Below are 18986 nucleotides of genomic sequence, written 5' to 3'. Positions count from 1 at the left end.
TTTTATTTAATTTGGTATGCACACATAATACAAAAACCATTTACTTTTACTCACTATTTGTTGGTCTATATTTACTTCACTACACGCGTTTCAGCTTTTATACAGCCAACATTATTGGTTCAGTGTTTATATTTTGGGTAGAAACATTATAAATACACTGTGGCCATTGCGTCACAATAAACGATATTGTTAAGATAGACTGTGACAATTGCTCAGAACTTTAAAATTCCTTTCAAGTGCACATTACATAACATCTTTATGCATGTTACATCATGTCCCTGTGTTTCACAACTTCTTTGTATGCCTTTGTTAAACAGATTTGTGCGCATTGAACCACTGATGAGGGCTCTGTAGATGAAGTGAGCCTTGTAATAACTGTACACACATATGCACGTTGCAAGGAATGTTAAGACTGGTGTAGGCATTACGCTATTCGAGGAAAACTGAGTTTCATACATTTTAAAAAAGAAGCATGGCGGACACACAAACTTGTGAGATAGCAGCAACACTGGCGTCATTTAATATAGGATCTTGGGATCATGTAAATGAGGACTGCGTGTTTTCTGTTGAGTTTGCTTTTTGGATTGCAAAACGACAACATTCGTGTTTAATTTGGCAACATTTATTAAACACTAAGAATGGTTTTATTTAAAACAAAATACTTCAAGAAACATTACAACAAAAAAGTAAAATATCTGTGAGTAGTCATTGTAGTGACAAACAGCAGTCTCATTGCAACAACGTGCATTTGCACAAACACGTGCATTTAATATAATAATGATGATGATTATGACACTTTGAGAAAGAAAGTCAGTGATTAGATTTTGTGGCGCACTGAATTCTATTCTATTAATTAGTTTTTTCTGCTAGCGGATGTAGTACATTATTACTATAGGGTATAATTTTATGGTGTATTAAGCTGAGTTGGGAAGTGAAAATACGCACTTTTCGACAAATCAAAGCCCAGCGCATTGGTCCGAGCAATTTGTGGTTGTGTTTGTGCAACACTAAACCAACTGTATGCGGACTGATTAGTGTAGTTAAGTGGTATTGTGTTTACTGATCATTACAGTCTTCTGTATAAGTTCATTCTCTTTCAAAAGTTAGTATTTACAGTTTAAGAAAGTGAGATTAACAGTGCAATATGTACTTAGTTTAAACATCACAATTAAAATGTGTATTAGCATTTATGACAGTGTTGTTTTATGCTGGTCATTGGTAAATGCTAATATTAATTTAGCATCATATGGATTTTTATATTTCAGATTTTTTCGAAATTCGTCGTTGATAAAGTGGAACGCCGTCAGCTTTACCCTGTCCTGGAAGCTGTCACCATCGACGTGTATCATGATTTAAACACAAGGTTCACTAGATAATAGACCAGGAATATTAAAAAATTCCGCTGCACTTATGAATATTCCCAAATACGTGTCAGAACATTAATAAATCGTAGTCATCAACATTAATGTGATTTTCCTAGAGCGCTGCACAAATACAGTGTCGAATCTGAAGAGCGTAAGTCAGCTTTATGATAAAATTCGTACATTTGCTGATATTTAATAAATGTATCAATTTAATTATCTTACCCGGATGGGATTGGTAAGAAACATTTTTACAGCTAAGGGGCTTCATGCATATGCCGAGGAAAATAACGTGCTTTATTTTTCCCAGCAAGGCTACAGAAAAAGCGAATATAATTTATATTTATTGGAGTTTAGTGCAATAAATACTTTTTCTGTAGCAATATGACTATAAAAAATCTTCGAAATTTAGTGGAGGGGCGTTGTAAACTTGTGCTTCCTGCTTATACAAAAAGCTGTGTGATTCTCTGTCGTCTTCCGTGAGAGGAAAACTGCCATACTCTATCCTGTAATTTCAGGCCGTAGCAGGCAAAATGAAACACATAGGTAAAACACAGAATGAATAAAAATTATAATCGGAAGTACCGATCTATCTGACTTTGTATCGAAAACAATTTTTTAATAACGTAAAATAGGCGATTATCAAGGTGACTTGTAAAATGAATTATGTCAATGTGACAGAGCGTCCACTGATCAATACATTCATCGTGAGGTGAATATACCTGCTCGAGGTTCTGTGGCACAACAGGCGATCTCATGTCCACACTTCTGTAACACTCAGGCAGGACGACACATAAACACGTCAGTCAAATGTTTCGATAAATATTATTTAAGTCTCATGTCATTTGGGCGATTCATGGGTACCCGTGATGCTCGTATCCTCCGAAGTCACCTCCTCCGAAGTCGTCGAAGCCGTGGTGATCGTGATGACCATGATCTTCGTAGTGATGATCGGGCTCGATTTCGTGATGAATAATTTTTTTCTGGTGGTGTACTTCGTTGATTATATGTGGAATGTGCACTCGGATATGCACACTGAAATGGAACACAAAGATATTTTACTCGGAACTTGTAAAGACAGCGTAGGCCTGCCAGGAAGTGTATCTGATTCACTGCATCAATAGCAAGAAAACTAATTAAACACTTTACAAAAATTTTACATTATTCCTTAGCATACATTTTATCCATTGTTCGTTATTAATGCGAGGCTTTTCAGCTATATTAGTCGAATAAAATCTAATTGTACGATGATTTTTAAAGATGAATTGATGATGTGGAAGGAAGAGGTTGTGGCCTAGTTTCTAGTACTGTCTGAGGTTTTGCCTGGAGGGACTAAAGAAAACCACGAAAACAGTCTGATTAGTCGGCTTTCGTTTTTCCTACTTTTGTGGCCCCGTAATTTTTTTATCAACTTGAAAAATCATCGACACAAAACTAATAGCACGGGCACTTGTGCGTGAAAGTCCTTTGCAGTCGGCCAACATTGCCTCAAGTGTCGGTATAGCACAAATACAAAAGAAGGTCAAGTTCCGTAAGTATCTTATTCATTGAGGCAGTGCGGTACTCAAAAACACAACCGATGCAGGTATTAGGACACTCTCTTTTTAACAGTTTCTCTAGGCTTGTGAGATTATCTATAAATGCTGTAAACATTATTTTGTTTTAATAAAGACCCTTAGTTTATTGAAGAATTACTCTTCATTTTAAATACAGAGATTTTTATCTGTTATAATTGAGAATTAAATATAAATTACTAAACATCTATATATTTAGTTGAGATATTTTAACTACGTTCTTGACAGCGAGTTGATCCATCAGTGGCTCTAATTACATAGGACAACGCAACACAGAAAAAAACAGACATAACATCTATGTCTCGAGATGGATTCGAAACCGTATCCCCAGTGTTCAAGCAATACAAAGGAGGTCATCCACCGCGCTGCCACTGTCATGAAATTTATTTTAGACTTAAGAGATTTCAGTAAGAATAAGACACGTGATTTACATTGAAAATCCGAAGGACGATTGTTTTTAAAAAAAAATAATGTGGATGAATTGCGAAATAAATATATTCGTAATTACAGATGAAAACATAAAAATCGTAAAGAAGGGCATAGATGCTTTATCAGATGTTATGTAGTAAGAAGGTTTATCTAGAAGTAAGCGCAGAGAAAACATTCTATGTCATTACTCGTAACGATAAAGCAAGATGAATTGTTAAAACAAAGACAGCTATTAAATCCTTCATACATGTGGAAAATTTAAAATATTTTGAAACAATAATAACAGATTATTCAATTCAATTCATAATGAAATCAAGAGCTGATAAAATCCGGGGAACCTTATTTACAATTCTGTAAATTTCTGCAATGCATACGAGTTTATCGGCAGAATTTGAAATACGATGTACTCGTAAGTCGGACGCTGCAGTGTGTACGCGAAGCTCAAGGTTATATCCAAACTTGTAACAATTTAAATGTAAACTTTCTTTTGAAAGTAGGAGAAAGAATAAAAGACTGGAGCGTTAAATCTCCGTGTCTGCGGTAAACGCCTGATCAGCTGTTTCCGGTCGTGAACATTTCCACTCCAGTCTTTTACTTGCCAGTTTAGGCACGGCGATTCTGTGATTGTGATCTGTTGTTGTCCCTTCGCGCTGCGTTTTTCGGTGGAGAAGAGAACCGTTTGTGACACTTTGTGGTTTATCACGTAGCTCATGGAAATTTATGTAGCTCTCTGTTATTATGAAGATTAGGAAAATTAAAAGTGATGTGTATCAAAGTAGAGTACTGATATTAATAAGACTGAGCATAAATATATGTTTACACTTCACTAAAGACCTAATTTCATAAAATGTACTGGCTGTTTTGCATGGAGAATTGTAGTTTTCTGTCCAGACACCGTCGTACATAGAAGTATACAAGGTAAAACTTAAATTCCATTCATTCTATGCCAATCTTAAAATAAATTCGAATTCTAACTTTATCGTTCGATAAGTTCATAGTAATTAATTTTACACCATTGCCAGACATTATGCAGTTTTCGGCTTATCTGTATCATGTTCAGAAATTTCATTCTTTTATTTTCATAAAGTACTCAAAAATTAAACTCAAGAAGATGATAGTCACGCAGCTAATCAACACATTTCCCTAATTTCTTTCATTTCGACCGTATCTATCCTCCACCATGTTAGAAAGTTTAACAACCTTAAAATCTTAAAAATCACAGGTTTTCGGAGGACGGATATTCCTTCGTTTATCCCTCTTTTTAATCTGAAAATCCATCGCTTAAACCGTAATTTCTAAGTCATCCTCTTTTGGACTCGGTTTGATGTTAGCTAACTGCCACTTCCACAGGAGCCTATTACTGGCATCTGTCTTCTGCCAGATGAATTTATTTAACGCCCTTGAATCCTATTGTATTATCCATTATGCTTCATACTCCAGTCTAGGCGTAGGTCTCTTCCGTTGTGGTTCTCCGACTGAGAATCAGCATTAATTTATCATTGTTACACGAATCCTACCGGCATTTGCCATCTCATAAATTTGGCGTACATGACGTGTCATCTTCTTTAGGAGATTCTGATATTTTGAATAGTTGTCTCTCGCCAGTTTCCCGCCCCGTTCCACATAGCCGTCCTCACGGTCTAGCCACTAACCTCGATATAAGGTAGAGAGTCACGAAGTAAAACAAAGACATCATTTTCCCCACAGCTACTTGAAAACAGGTATTGCCTGTCTGAGTTTCTGTGTCATAATTGACACTCTTTCCGTTACGGAACAGACGAATGCAGTTTTGATCGAAACAGCAAGCTGAAGACCGTTCTTTCTTTTCGCTTTGTATACAATTAAACATAATTTGTATTCTGCCCTGCTAGATTCAGTTTAACCACTGTGAAACTATATAATCAGCTGCCTTAAATTTTCAATATCTGTACATTTTGCTCACATAGTGTAAAAATAGAAATATTTCTGTTATCGAGAAAATATCCTCAGGTGAGACATTATTTTCCTAAAAATATTTTTAAAACCTGCATATGTCATCTGCCTAGCTGAAGAAGTATGCCTTAGCTCACTGTTCACACTGAAGTTACAAAAATCTTTTAATTTACCTGATAGGCATATTATTAATATCAAAAGGATTCATAATCAATGATGACGATGACAGTAATTATATCACATTAAAGGGATATTGTAAATAACTCGATGAACCTGTGTGTCCTATGAAAGGTGGGGAATTCTTTTCCTAGCTAAGCGACTGTTAACTTATCAAGTACTTCATTCCATGAAGTTATATTAGTTCAGTTAAATTTAATTCTTAACAAAATAATAAAACCACCATAGATGTTACATTACAAAGGTCAACTGGTTAATGCTGCTGAGAAAAGAAATTTCTGTTTATTTGATAACCATACGAAATGCATATTTAGCTTGAGTGTTTTAAGCTTTTTTCTTTTATGCGTATAGTTAGTGTTTGCCTCCAATATGCTCTTTGTTGCAAAAACTCCAATAAAGAAACTGAATTAAATAATTATTTTGAAATGTTTATAATGATAATAATAATACACATTTAATTGTTATAAATAGACATGCATAGGTCTACTTTATTCTCTTTTCCTTCAAGATACTTTGTCAATTATTATTATCATAATTCCTGATGTTATTAATACGGTTTATTTGATCGGTAAGCAGCCAAACAGCTTGTCTCAGTTCATTAATATAATATTACATCTCGGAAAATGAAAGCTCTGGCTTAGTTCTCCTGTTAGTTTCTTAATAATCGTAACCTTTCACCTGTGTCTCTACACTCATTTGAAGTTCTCTCACTTTGAATTTGCAGCGGAATTTTATTCTAAATGCCGTCATCTAACTCTGGTACATGAGTACATTTAACAAACGTGGTTAATTTCGATGGCATTACTAGTCCTTCGTTTCATCTGTACATAATTGTGTTGGCAAACATAACCATTAGAGGTCTTGTGCACAAATATTCAACTAAAATAATTTGAGTATATTTAATAACCAAGAATATATTTGTCGTCATGTACTATTCTGACTGTTGTTTTCGTAAAGCGAACTCTCATTTCTCTCTTCTAATAGCTGTCAGGAGTTTGGAGAAACCTAAATGCGATTCGTATTCGTGATTTCGTTCTGAGAGCGTACTTACTGTTCGTGACTTCCGCCAAACGATGCTTCGCTGATCATCACGGTTGTTATAAGAATTACAAATATAAGCTGAAACAAAGATCATATTTACAGATAGATAAAGCTTGCTTCCAAAACACTGTTTAGTCTTATGGTCGTGATGATAGTATGAAATCTCATAGAGACGTGTAAGTGATGTCTGTTTACAGTTGGAGTATAGTTATGCAGATTGAGAAACCGCGGGTAATTACGCAGAAACATTTTACAAAATTCAGCTTACACAATAATCATTTGAAACAACATTATTATGCATGTTTGCCACTGTAGTTTTATTGCGTGACTTTGCGTGACTTGCAGAATAGCCTGCACATAATGAGATTAATATACCTGATCGTATTGTGTACACGATGTCATTATATATTAATATAACCAGAGTTGTTGAATTTTCTTATTGTGTACTGAAATATAGACAACTTTCATGGAAGTAGTGCAGTATCGAAGTGTAAGAATTGTTTTTGATTTTATTACACTTTCATCTCATTCAGCCAAATAGTCAAGTACACGAGTTAAAGCCGCGTTTTTGTGTGATAAAGACGGCCTTGTTGCTGGGCTGCCATATAATGGTTAAGAAATGTAGTACAGCGCATAAACTCCAAATAAAATTGTAATAGATCGTTTAACTGCCTTGTTTATGGAAATTCTGTAGTGTTTTCCGTGACAATTCCTGTACCATCCGTGTCTGGTCTTCATATGTGTGTTTTAGTGACCATATTCATGCATTTACATCAGTAATACGCGCCTGTCTCTGTATTATTTTGTGTTCCATTTCTCTTTATATATTTATGATCATATTTTTTTATTGAATTGATATTAAGAATTTTTTATATTATTCCCCGTCAGTAGCCGCAACTATTGCGGTAATATTTGCGTGAATAAATTTCCTATAGAACATATTAAATTGAAAACTATTACAAATGATTTAACAGAGTCTTGATATTATTTTATTCAGATCATAATTATCTTTATAAGCAAGTCTACTGTAGATCGTAGAATTGGTACAAAAACCAACCTTTACACATAGGTAACGAAGGTATTTTTTTACTCTTATGCTCAGTCAAGACTTATACAACCTTGATATTTAATATGCAAATATAGGTAAATAGATAAATAAATAAATAAACATTACTGACCGTGATTCCGGAAGCCATGTTTTCTAGTTGCAGTGTTAGGAACAGATTGTGTTCATAAGTAGACACAGGATCTACACATGCTGCTCTTATATACCGAGAGAAAATATCATGATGCAGGTTTCAGGTTCTACTTTGTCCATTTTGGTGAAGAGGAGAAGGGGAAATGCGGGACACTTGTACTCATCACATTAATCTAATCTTGGCCATGGACTTTTCACTCTCATTGATGACAAGAGATAGATGTAAGCTTTTAGTACAGACGTTGAAGGGAGATGGACGGAAGAGAAGATATTGTTGATGCTTAGAGATCCTCCCAAAGCTGTTAACCTCCCTTCTCTTTTGATGTAATTGTTTCCATGCTTGGTCGTTTCACACTCCACTTACTTTCTTAATAACTTATAATTCACTCAAGTAAACAGGTATAAATCTTTCACTACGTTCATGGAATGTGTTTCCGTTCTCAAAGCAGAGTAAAGGAGCAAGTCTTGCATTTCAAGAGAACAGGAAAGAAAGATCATGTAGTTTGTGTGTGAATCACTTGATATTCTCCCTCCAGTGATACTGTAAGATATGGCTCAGTAATTTTAAACAGTACTACCACCTCAGAGCACATGGTTTGTATTAGACTTTTCGCTATGCACGCCTTTCTGAGCGGAATTAAAAGTTTTCTTCAAATGACCTTCTTGGGGGGGGGGGGGGCTGCTGCTAACAGTTGATGAACAGTGAGCAGTTTAAAATCACCTCAAGATGTCACTACTTGCCGAAACGTGTTATGATTATTGAATATTGCTATATTACTCGTATATGCTGTATGGCAGTGTGGTAACTAAAGGTTATGAAAATTAGCACTGCTCTAAAAATTAAATTTAAGAGATAAATTTAGCTCCTCTATTTCTTCGATTGAAGTCGAGGTCTCGCCGTTAATGGTTTGTTTATTGCATCCGATATTTACCACATACACAAAGTTCCCATTGAGTGAAAGGGAATACACGTGGAATAATTGCACTGGATCGAGATGGCTTCAAATCCAAGCTTTCTGTACCGGAGACTTGCTCCTAGACTATCAGGCTGCCCCAGGAGAATCACACATTTGTCCCAATTGTAGTTTTAATATCTTTGCTCCAAATCGTCTCGTGTTTCCTTGTAAAATTGGAGGCGGAGAAACGTGATAAATGAAAGTGTCGTAACTAGTTATGTGCGAGGCACGTTAAATGCAAACCTGTTTTGCGTCTGGCCCACATCTCAGCTTAGATCATGGTCAGCGAACCTTGACCATGACTGCGATGTAAACAATTTAGACGACAAGAAGGTAGTATGTAAGAATAATGTAAAAACTCCAAGATTTATGAACACAGGTCTCTACAGAATTTCTCAACGCTACATAGTCTGAGCTACTAAAAAGCGTCGTTAAATAAACCACAAATTAAATAAATAATACAGTTTAAGTTAGCAAATCTATGAAGTATTCCATGCGAGATATTATCTGCCTCTTCCCTCAAGGTTAACTCCATATGCGGATTAAAATGTAGCAGATCATAGCTGTGAATTCTAACGTGCCAGATAAACTACTGATATTCTTCATACCTCAGATAATGGAGATGAAACAGCAGTGAAGTAAATTTGAAGGAAACCTACGACAGAAAATTGTACGAAGATGGCTGCCTTGTAGATTGTAGCGTCGTGTAGTTCAGTAGAAGTTTACCAGCGTTTCAGAGGACATTCACAAATAGAGTAGTGCAACGTTCCCATTTGATGAATCTATTTAGATTTATACAATTTGTGTTTAAATGAAACGTTTGGTACAATCTGTAGACTACAGTTAAATATTTGTCAGATGCGTATTCTATTACGAATTATTTTAAACACCGATATCGTTTAACGATTTTACAGTTAAATACAGTTCCTTAAATGCAGTTAAACGGGATTGTACACGTACCGTATATCCTCTATTTTAAGGCGCACTTTTATAACATTTTCAGTATTCCGAAATCGGGGTGGGTCTTACATTTGATGGCGTCTAAGAATCGATGTAGCAAATTTTCTCCTGAAATCTTCTACTTACATTTGATGGCGTCTTAAATTCGAGGCAAAAAGGTAATTTATAATTTATTTTTTGCTCCAGTTTTAAAATTTCTTACAACTCTAAATAAAGTTTTTCTCCACCCCGCTCGATATAACTAAAATTGTGTGATGATTGGACTTCATCCGCCTTAATTGTGAAGCTACTCATGTGTAACAATTGAATTCTTGAATGGTAAGATGGAATATCGGTCGTCCGGTTCATGAAATTCTCTGAAGATGGCAGGACAAGGTTGTTACACCTTTCAAAAAGTTGTAGTTTTAGACACCAGAGTGATGGTAGCTAGAGTATGAACTTCTGGCGGGAAGGTTCTGTTTTCCCTTCTCAGGCTCCAGTCACTTTACTGAGTGAAATCATTTCTTCATGGAACTGGATCAGTCGGCGTGTTTGGTAGAATTCTGTTCCGTTCTTCTGCATACTATTCCAGTCTGTTTACTCTCTTGCACAGAAATTTCAGTCTGTTACACTCTGTATTATTCTATTTTGCTTTACTGAGTTCTGTCCTATTTTGCTGCACTGTATTCTGTTCTGGTCCATTCCAGTCTTGTGTAGGTAACGAGGTAGAAGGAAAATATCGATTGTGGTCTTCCGAGAAGTGAAGTAGTGTAATTCCTCAGCAACATTGGTACATTGGTAACTTCCTGCATGACTACACAGCGACAGAACTCAGAATACCACACTCGACATGTCTCTACCGTGACAACCGAAGTTCTCAGTAGGTTAAATAACTTGTGACTACAGTGTGATCAGGAATTTGTGACTCTCTCGGCGGTAAGGATGTCAGTTGCTTCAGGATTGTGACAGCGCGAGGCATTATAAGTCGTATTCGGCATTTCAGAAGAACGTTTATCTTTACCTGTAGTGTGAAATATGGAAACGTTGGTTACCGCTATAAGATTACATGACATCACAACCCATAAGACCACTATCAGTTATATTTTTATGAAATTAATTAACTTCAAGATCAATGCAGTTATGCAGAATTCCAAAGAAAGCATTCGGAAAAGAAACTGTATTCAGATTCCAAGTAACATTTCCATTCTCGTTGGTCTGTTAGCTGTAGTTATATACAACTTACCCACATTCAGTGTATGGGCGTTAACAAATAGAAACGTGGTTAATAATAACCCGACTTTGATTAGAGAATAAATTATGTTCTGTGCCTCGTACCACACCCACAGCATCTTTTGTGCGTGTGTTCAACATTTCAGTGGCAAGTAAAAAAAAATTGAGTTCTTGTTGGACTCGTGTCTTAGGCATCCACTTTCATTCTTTGGTCAATGACCGGATAGTCTCAACAGCTTGTTGTTAGTGAAAGTACTTTCATGGGAAAAGAACTTGTCCCTCAAGCGGCAAGGTCAAGAACTAGCAATAACTGTTTCTTTTTCACACAAATTTCCATTACAGCTCAACCCTTTCTATATTATATTGACGTTGCAAATATGTTCATCGTTACGCGTTTCTTAGGAAATAAAATAAATATGTAAGGTTTGAGGTTTTCACAGCGGTCAGTATGAAGATTTCTGTCTTCTGGGTTGTTGCGCTGTGTAGTTTGGTCGATGTTAACCAACGTTTCAGAGGCCATACTGCCTCCGTCGTCAGGGCGATGAGTACGAAGATTTCTGTCTTCTGGGTTGTTGCGCTGTGTAGTCTGGTCGATGTTAACCAACGTTTCAGAGGTCATACTGCCTCCATCATCAGGGCGATGAGTACGAAGATTTCTGTCTTCTGGGTTGTTGCGCTGTGTAGTCTGGTCGATGTTTACCAACGTTTCAGAGGTCATACTGCCTCCGTCATCAGGGCGATGAGTACGAAGATTTCTGTCTTCTGGGTTGTTGCGTTGTGTAGTCTGGTCGATGTTTACCAACGTTTTAGAGGTCATACTGCCTCCGTCATCAGGGCGATGAGTACGAAGATTTCTGTCTTCTGGGTTGTTGCGCTGTGTAGTCTGGTCGATGTTTACCAACGTTTCAGAGGTCATACTGCCTCCGTCATCAGGGCGATGAGTACGAAGATTTCTGTCTTCTGGGTTGTTGCGTTGTGTAGTCTGGTCGATGTTTACCAACGTTTTAGAGGTCATACTGCCTCCGTCATCAGGGCGATGAGTACGAAGATTTCTGTCTTCTGGGTTGTTGCGATGTGTAGTCTGGTCGATGTTAACCAACGTTTCAGAGGTCATACTACCTCCGTCATCAGGGCGATGAAGATTTCTGTCTTCTGGGTTGTTGCGCTGTGTAGTCTGGTCGATATTAACCAACGTTTCAGAGATCATACTGCCTCCGTCATCAGGGCGATGAAGATTTCTGTCTTCTGGGTTGTTGCGCTGTGTAGTCTGGTCGATGTTAACCAACGTTTCAGAGGTCATACTGCCTCCGTCATCAGGGCGATTCATAACTTTTTAAGTACAAAGAACTGTGTTAATTTAATTGTTTCAGTATCAATAATAGCAACAACATAAAAAAAGTTCTATAATAGTAAAATGTCAATGATAAGTGCGTCAGTCTTAAATGAAGTAATGATTATATAGCTGGTAATACGGTGGTAGATCCTCCAAGCCTTGTTCTTCAAGGCACCTGGAATGTGAACAACCGATGATATCTGGCAGCATATTAAAACTCTTACGTAGCTGTCAATTCAACACGTACTGTCTATAACTCCCTGTTCTTCAAAGAACATTTGGACTGAAACCATTATAGATATCCTTGTAAGCAACTTAACGACGCTACATCAACTGCACAGACTATTGAGCTTCGAATGTGATTAGATGATGATACGCTTTTGATCAGAAGAAACTCTTAAGAAAGTGGACGTGTTTGCTTCGAGATATCAGTAGATAGAAGGTTAATAAGGGACTTGGCGAAGCCACGCTAATCTTTAGCACAAATATCCTGTTCCCCCGCTGAGATTCGAACCGGTTGTCCTCTGAATGCAATTCATTTAACCTGGTTAACACAACTACATTGGAATGAGTTTCAGATTGCAATAATTCTGAAACGTGATCCTAATATGTTATATCTGTTATTTTGGTACTAGAAATACAGGCTTACATACACGATAAGTTGGAAACAAGGGGAAGTTGCCCTTCTTTCATTTGACTGAAGTTTTAATTTTAAAATAAACTTACTAGTTAGTTTAATTTTAGCTCTAATCACGTCACTGCTTTTTTCATGGCCAATTTGAAATCTTGCGTTTAACCTCACCTCCATCACGGGCAATGTATTGACCATTTGCATTATTAATCACAAAGGTGCCGTAGCTGTTCCCTTTATGACCCTCCATCTGAGGGTTGCTGATCGAGGGAGATTTTCTGCTGTATATCTGCTAACTGGCTCTTCACAACGTTCCAGTCTCCAGCACTGGGTTCAACGTATCTCTGACTGCTCTGAAACAGTCTTGCGTCTTGACGCTTGTCTTCTTGAAGATATCCTTTTCTTTCGTTTCGCCCAACTGATCGTCTCGTCTTGGTAATAAACTTTCCTTCGTGGTTGCTAAATTTATTCCACTTCTCATGGCTGCTTCCCTTTAAACCACGTTCATGACTACGAATTTTACCGTAAATTAGTCGATTGAAATCAACCTCGTGTTCTTTCACAGCCTGCCAGTCCTCAGAGCTTGCGCCCGTTAAATGTGTGAGGAACCTTGCATGTTTGATTCCACCCCCGATACTTTTGCTACCTAATACAAGGTCTTCATGCCAGCGGCCGTGACCCTGGTCATGCCAGCCATTACTTATGTACCGGTCTCCATAGCCTGGTCCACCAGAGGTGTGGCCAACCACGTGTCCTGTCCAGTCATCCGTGTTCTGCAGCCCTTTCGACACACGCCAGCTGCCGGCACCCACGCTGTGGCCGGGATTCGGAAGGAGGTTGCTCATGTGGTGATGGTGAACGTGCTTCACGCTTGTAGGAACGTGAATTAGTACTTTCTTCCTGCAAGAAAATTAAAAAGGTGTTGCTGTAAGAGTATTTAGATTGTTTCTTCAATTCGTGATTCTGAGCTAAGCTAAAGAAGCTTATACTCGTCTACCTGTTAAAAAAATTCCCGCGTTTTGTGTAGCTCGAATATTAGTCCGTCAGCGGACCTAGTCCTCCTGAGCCAGTAGAATCCGATCCGATATTTTACTTTAGATGCATTTCAGTAGTATCCTTCCATCCCCTCTCCGTTCCTTAAGTGGTATCTTCTCTTTGGGTTTTCAGACTAAACTTTTGTGTGCATATCTCATTTTTCCTATGTATACTAAAAGTGTCCCGTTTATCTAATTTTAATTTATTGTCCTAATAATATTCAATGTGCCTTAGTATTTTATCCATGTGCCTGTTGAGTCTTCCCTGTTAGGTTCAAATATTCTTCTCAGCAACTCGAACAACTTCAGTCTGTCCGGCTTCTCTTTGTTTTAAAGTATGAAAGTATTATATTTGAACACATTTTGACGATTCAAATTGTAAGTAATGTTCAACTGAATTTTGTACAGACTACAACACTTCCAGAAAGGCTTTGTACGGGAGAAGGACCGCCCTTCACCCTAATGACGTTCATCGAAATTTTCATTTACTGTCTTCAGCCCTGTAGACAGAGGCAGTATTGATACCAACCTACGAGTTCGCAAGACGTCATAACACATAGATAATATACATACCTGCCTCATTGATTGATTTATTTGGTGGTCAGATGTCCTCAGACAATTTCAGTCACTCTTGTATGAAACCTTGTTAAAGTAAACTTTAGAATGAACACATCACCTGCTACCAACGCAACTTTTCTACGTTCTACATACAAACAGAGACTAGAATTAGCGTACAAAGTGAAAGAAATTAGACGTGTGTAAAAGACCACATACAAGTCATGTAAGAGAATGTATTGCAGACTCGTTGATTCAGCTAATATTCTCTTTCTTGTAAGTTACTTCGTCATCAAAGAAAGGTTACACTGAAACTTTTACATAGAAACATATGTTTTAATATTATTTAAAATGATCAATTGCAATGACCATGAATTTCACACTCCAGAATAGTTACTGCACTTGGATTAAAATTTTAGCCCCACTTTATGCAATCTGAATAAAATAAATCCATATTTTATGGGCCATAAATACTTACATGCGTGTCTGTAGCTAGGATATGCTCTTGTTTTTAACTGATGCTCTGTTTAACTTAAAAATGTGGAAAGTAAATGCAAGATAATTTCACGTGTCGTGTTACAGATGTCAGTCTGTGGAATGGTACCGCTCACAGAGAAAGGCAAAACAGTGACCGAAACATCGTTAATTGCGCTTTATCATTGCCACCGTAGAAGCATGTGAAGCACGCACAAGAGGCTCTGGAAGAATACGGTGACGTAGCTCCCAGTTCTACTGCAAATAATTTTTACATGTTTTTTTTTCAGACTGCTTTTTACTGCATGGAAATTTTATGATGCTGTCATTAGTGGTAATAAAAGATCTATCCAATCCACACTACTGCCATCTATTACACAGCAAAACCATTTTAAAATATTTGATCTTTTATTTTTTCTATTTGTATTCGTATCCGATTGATAAGCCGAAGTTGGAGACAGCAAGAATCTCCGAAACGTCGGCAGTATGGCCTACATTGTACAAGGTGCCATCACCCGGAAACAGGATTAATATTTAAGATAGCTGTCTTCTATGTTGTTGCACCGTGTAAGGTGGTAGAAATTTATCGACGTTTCAGAGGTGCTTGATATGTTCATCATTAGAACGATCTCCCTGATGATGGAAACAGCAAGTACATCTGTAACGTTATTGTACTTCTACCAAAACACAAAAAACAGCCATCAAACTAGCCGCCGTGAGAACCTGAAATCTCGCAGAAATCACAATATTTAGCGAATAGTGAAAACTCAATATAAAAACTTGAATTTAACTGTACGTGCCCTTGATTTAAGATTTTTATTTTGCTAGAACTCTGATGACACTGTAAATTTCCGTCTGTCAAATTAATGTCATCAACCTGTCATAACTTGATAACAGATTAGCATCGCCTGTCTCTTCAGCACAACGTCCCTGACAAACCCTGATATATTCCAGGTGTTTTCCAAGTGTTTGAAAATAATTGTGCCCAGAAGCAGTGTTTTTCGACAGGTGGTCCACGAACAGCTATTGGCCAGCTTCTTAATTTATGCAGGTCTTCAAATTGTAGTTGGTATTATATTGGGTATATTTTATCACAGATATAAGCATTAATATTGTTCAGACCAGCTACATTTTCCTAAGCCAGTTTTATTTTCGTTATATAAGGGCAGAAAGAACATCTCTGATAAATTATTGTTTTGGTATCCCGTCGTATGTAATTCCTCGTTGCCAGTGTTCAGTGTCAAGATGGCTACTTTTTAGGTTACAGCGCCATATATTCTGATAGATTATGGAGACAGTAAGATAGTCTGAAACGTTGCTAAACTTCTACGAGACTAAACTCTGCTAGAACCCAAAAGGCAGCCATCTTCGGACTCACCGCCATGAAACCCGCAAATCATATTTAATTTTCAGTGTATATGATAAAGACGTCCCTTAATTTCAGTGTTAGCAGATATTGAAGATTATTTTGAAATGAATGTGACATTTTTATACATGTGATATCCCACATTTACTTGATTAAAGCATTTGTAATAAAATAAATTTTGTTACTATAGGCTCGTTGATCTGAATTCCGTGTTCTCAGCCCTTGTATATTTGTATGTGCCGACAGAAGATATATCTGTGCTGTGAATTGTGTGCAATAAACATTAAAAAATGTATGTACTCATGTGCTCCATTTCCTCTATGGATGACGACCAGCAATTCAGTCAATAGAAGCGCAACCTGGAAAACAGAAACAACTTTGCCTTTACCATGTACCATCAAATTTCACTAGTCTTAGGAATAAAATGGTGTCTCCTAAAACCAATACCGTCATTTCTGTCTAAATAACTTCAACCATTCAAATATTGTTTATGCGTAACTTATTTAAATCAATCTGGACGTTAAGGTACTTTGAGGAACATTTTTGGCATAATCTTCGATATCTACGCACCTTAATTATGCTTTAATCTGTATGAAAAGTCATATTCATGCTTATTTGAACACGGTAATGAGCTCCGTATCAAAATCATACACGCATTTCTTGTCTCCTCCTTATGAAACCCGTTTCAACAACAAAACAATCTCTTCGATTTGACTTCTCTAAAAATATCACATTGACGAAAATCTGTCATTATGAAAATTATATTTCCTATGTGACGAAACTTCTAAATCTGGCACAAATCTATTATCGGTCTGATTTTTATTTATTTATTTTTTCTTATGTGACATTCAATAATTCCATCGCATACCAAATTCACAGGCTTAATTACATACGGTGTTAGCTGCAGACCGCATTTCTGCTTCTGGTTGAAGTTCAAATCTCCAGGCTTCTTCTGTCAGCGCGTTTTTAACCGATAATGTCAAGCTCTCGCCGCCTTATAAGTTTATATACACCACTTAATGAAATTAAAATTTTTGGAGCGAAACCATGTAGGTGGAGCGAGAAAAGGACCTAAAAGCTTTTTATTTACATCATTCAGCTTCGCTGTTATACCCGTCGAAAGTGAATGTCGTGACAGATTTCTCAGTTGTCAAGGACATGCTTCCTAATTAAAAGCTCATAATACCTACGTTTATTTTTCACAGAAATGTAATAGAGATAAATTTCTATATTTGTTACTTTGTTAAGTGATAATTAGCGCAAATGATTTTGATCTGAAGATGACTGTCTTGTGGGTTGTAAACAACTACCAGACTACACGACGCTACAGCCCAGAGGGCAACCATAATCGCGTTCGTACAAACCGTTTCTGATTTGCTCTCTCCTATGTAGCATGGGTACTAGTATTAAAGAGTCTTTGCCATTTAAATTCCTGAATTTTAAAACCACCTTTGGTTGTTAATTTGATTGTAATAATAGCCGTGATTACCCATCTTCATCCGCACCAAGTATTAACTATTTTCCGCGTTACTTAAATTTAGTCTTCCCTGCCTCTGTCATATTAATTAATTTAAATCCCTCTGAGTTCAATTGCTTCTTCTAAAACAGATTTTAAGCACAATTTCAACATAAATTACATGCTTCTCGTCGATTATTGTTATTTATTTATTTATTTACATATATTTATGGCTCATGAATAAATCAACTGAAATTTTAATTTCTTCCTCCTTTATTCAATATTCGTGTTGTGATATCTAAATATGAAATTCACTGCCACAGATCAGTTCTGCTCTTACATGTGCTCGTAGCAGATGTTCAGAAAGTCCTTATCCAGTAGACAAGTAATTGCAAGTCACCTTAATAATGTGTGAATTTCAGTGACCGTATTCGCTTGTCAGAAGGACTGTATGGACGTGGTACTGAAACCAAACATCATGAGGGCTGGATATTTCTGTGAGGTTAACGACTGTTAGCTTCTCAAGAAGGGATCTGCTCCATATAATTAGATAATTATCTTTGTTCTTTTATACTGCAATCAGTAGGAGAGCATGATCATTACAACTTTTCTGACATCACCGAAAAAGAAAACAGAAAAACGCGGACAGGTATCCATTCATCTAGAAGAATTTTAAATCGGTACAGCAGCTTTCAAGGGCCGTGAGACCGTGGAGGTTTAGACAGCCTGTTTAATAGAGCCCGAGAATCTAGAGTTTCGTGATCTTTATCTGGCAACCGTCTTTAGCTGTGAATAATTCTCAATAAACATAATTATAAGAGAAAGCTTGCCTTTAATGTGTCCTACAATATGAATCCATAATGTGGCACTTTGACTGGCATAATTGGATCTTAAATGCCTTTTCCAATTAACTTCTCGCATTAAAGCTAATTATTCACATTTCTTTCTTTGTTAGAGTTTTAGTGAATGAAGTGTCTCAGGCTTTTGTCTGCAATTACAGAGCAGTAGAAAGTTCCTTACGCTATTTTCTATCGCATTGTTAAAATCCTCTGTGATTATTAAAGGTCATTGTCACACGCATTATTATGTTTAGTAGACGTCATTGGAGCTAGAGTCTGTATTCCTTATTATCTGTTGGAAGGTGTTTCCTTACCGAATTTCTTTCGTCTGACTCTGTGGAGTACATTCCTTCTTGAGAAGCTAATAGTCGCTCAGCTTGCCAATAAATCAAAGAAATAGGTAACTGAATGAATGTTCGTGCGTCCAGTTAACTTTTTTTACTTCCCGGGTTGAATACTCA

General features: G+C 36.9%; 3 protein-coding genes across 5 annotated transcripts in view; 1 reads left to right on the top strand and 2 right to left on the bottom strand.

Annotated features, from left to right (window-relative positions):
• LOC110827709 (protein bric-a-brac 1) overlaps positions 1-18986 on the top strand; it is a 456379-nt gene that overhangs the window by 102699 nt on the left and 334694 nt on the right. The gene's annotated exons all lie outside the window — the stretch shown is intronic.
• LOC110827715 (uncharacterized) lies at positions 601-8330 on the bottom strand. Its single transcript, XM_022059629.2, has 3 exons — positions 7693-8330; positions 6525-6592; positions 601-2396 (listed from the first exon to the last, which is right to left on the bottom strand). The coding sequence occupies exons 1-3, from the start codon at positions 7708-7710 to the stop codon at positions 2216-2218; spliced, it is 267 nt and encodes an 88-aa protein (XP_021915321.1). The 5' UTR covers positions 7711-8330; the 3' UTR covers positions 601-2215.
• LOC110827712 (uncharacterized) lies at positions 9782-17268 on the bottom strand. Of its 2 annotated transcripts, XM_087351672.1 has the most exons (3): positions 17124-17268; positions 16531-16589; positions 9782-13701 (listed from the first exon to the last, which is right to left on the bottom strand). In XM_087351672.1, the coding sequence occupies exons 1-3, from the start codon at positions 17142-17144 to the stop codon at positions 13038-13040; spliced, it is 744 nt and encodes a 247-aa protein (XP_087207798.1). In that variant the 5' UTR covers positions 17145-17268; the 3' UTR covers positions 9782-13037. The 2 variants fall into 2 exon arrangements, with proteins under 2 accessions (XP_087207798.1, XP_021915316.1); XM_022059624.2 differs by lacking the exons at positions 16531-16589; positions 17124-17268 and adding an exon at positions 14869-15798.

This window comes from Zootermopsis nevadensis, unplaced genomic scaffold, assembly GCF_977971745.1.
Source record: "Zootermopsis nevadensis isolate Lab colony 2312 unplaced genomic scaffold, Znev_1.0 Znev_ptg000020l, whole genome shotgun sequence".
NCBI lineage: Eukaryota > Metazoa > Arthropoda > Insecta > Blattodea > Termopsidae > Zootermopsis > Zootermopsis nevadensis.
This window is presented reverse-complemented; position numbering and strand designations above follow the sequence as displayed.

Coding starts and splice junctions, on each gene's coding strand:
- LOC110827712 (XM_087351672.1), bottom strand. CDS start 17,144: ATGCGGTCTGCAGCTAACACC. Junction 16,590..17,123: donor TGCGGTCTGCAGCTAACACC/GTATGTAATTAA, acceptor TCTGTTTTCCAG/GTTGCGCTTCTATTGACTGA. Junction 13,702..16,530: donor AGAGGAAATGGAGCACATGA/GTACATACATTT, acceptor ATTTTCTTGCAG/GAAGAAAGTACTAATTCACG.
- LOC110827715 (XM_022059629.2), bottom strand. Junction 2,397..6,524: donor TTTGGCGGAAGTCACGAACA/GTAAGTACGCTC, acceptor GTTCCATTTCAG/TGTGCATATCCGAGTGCACA.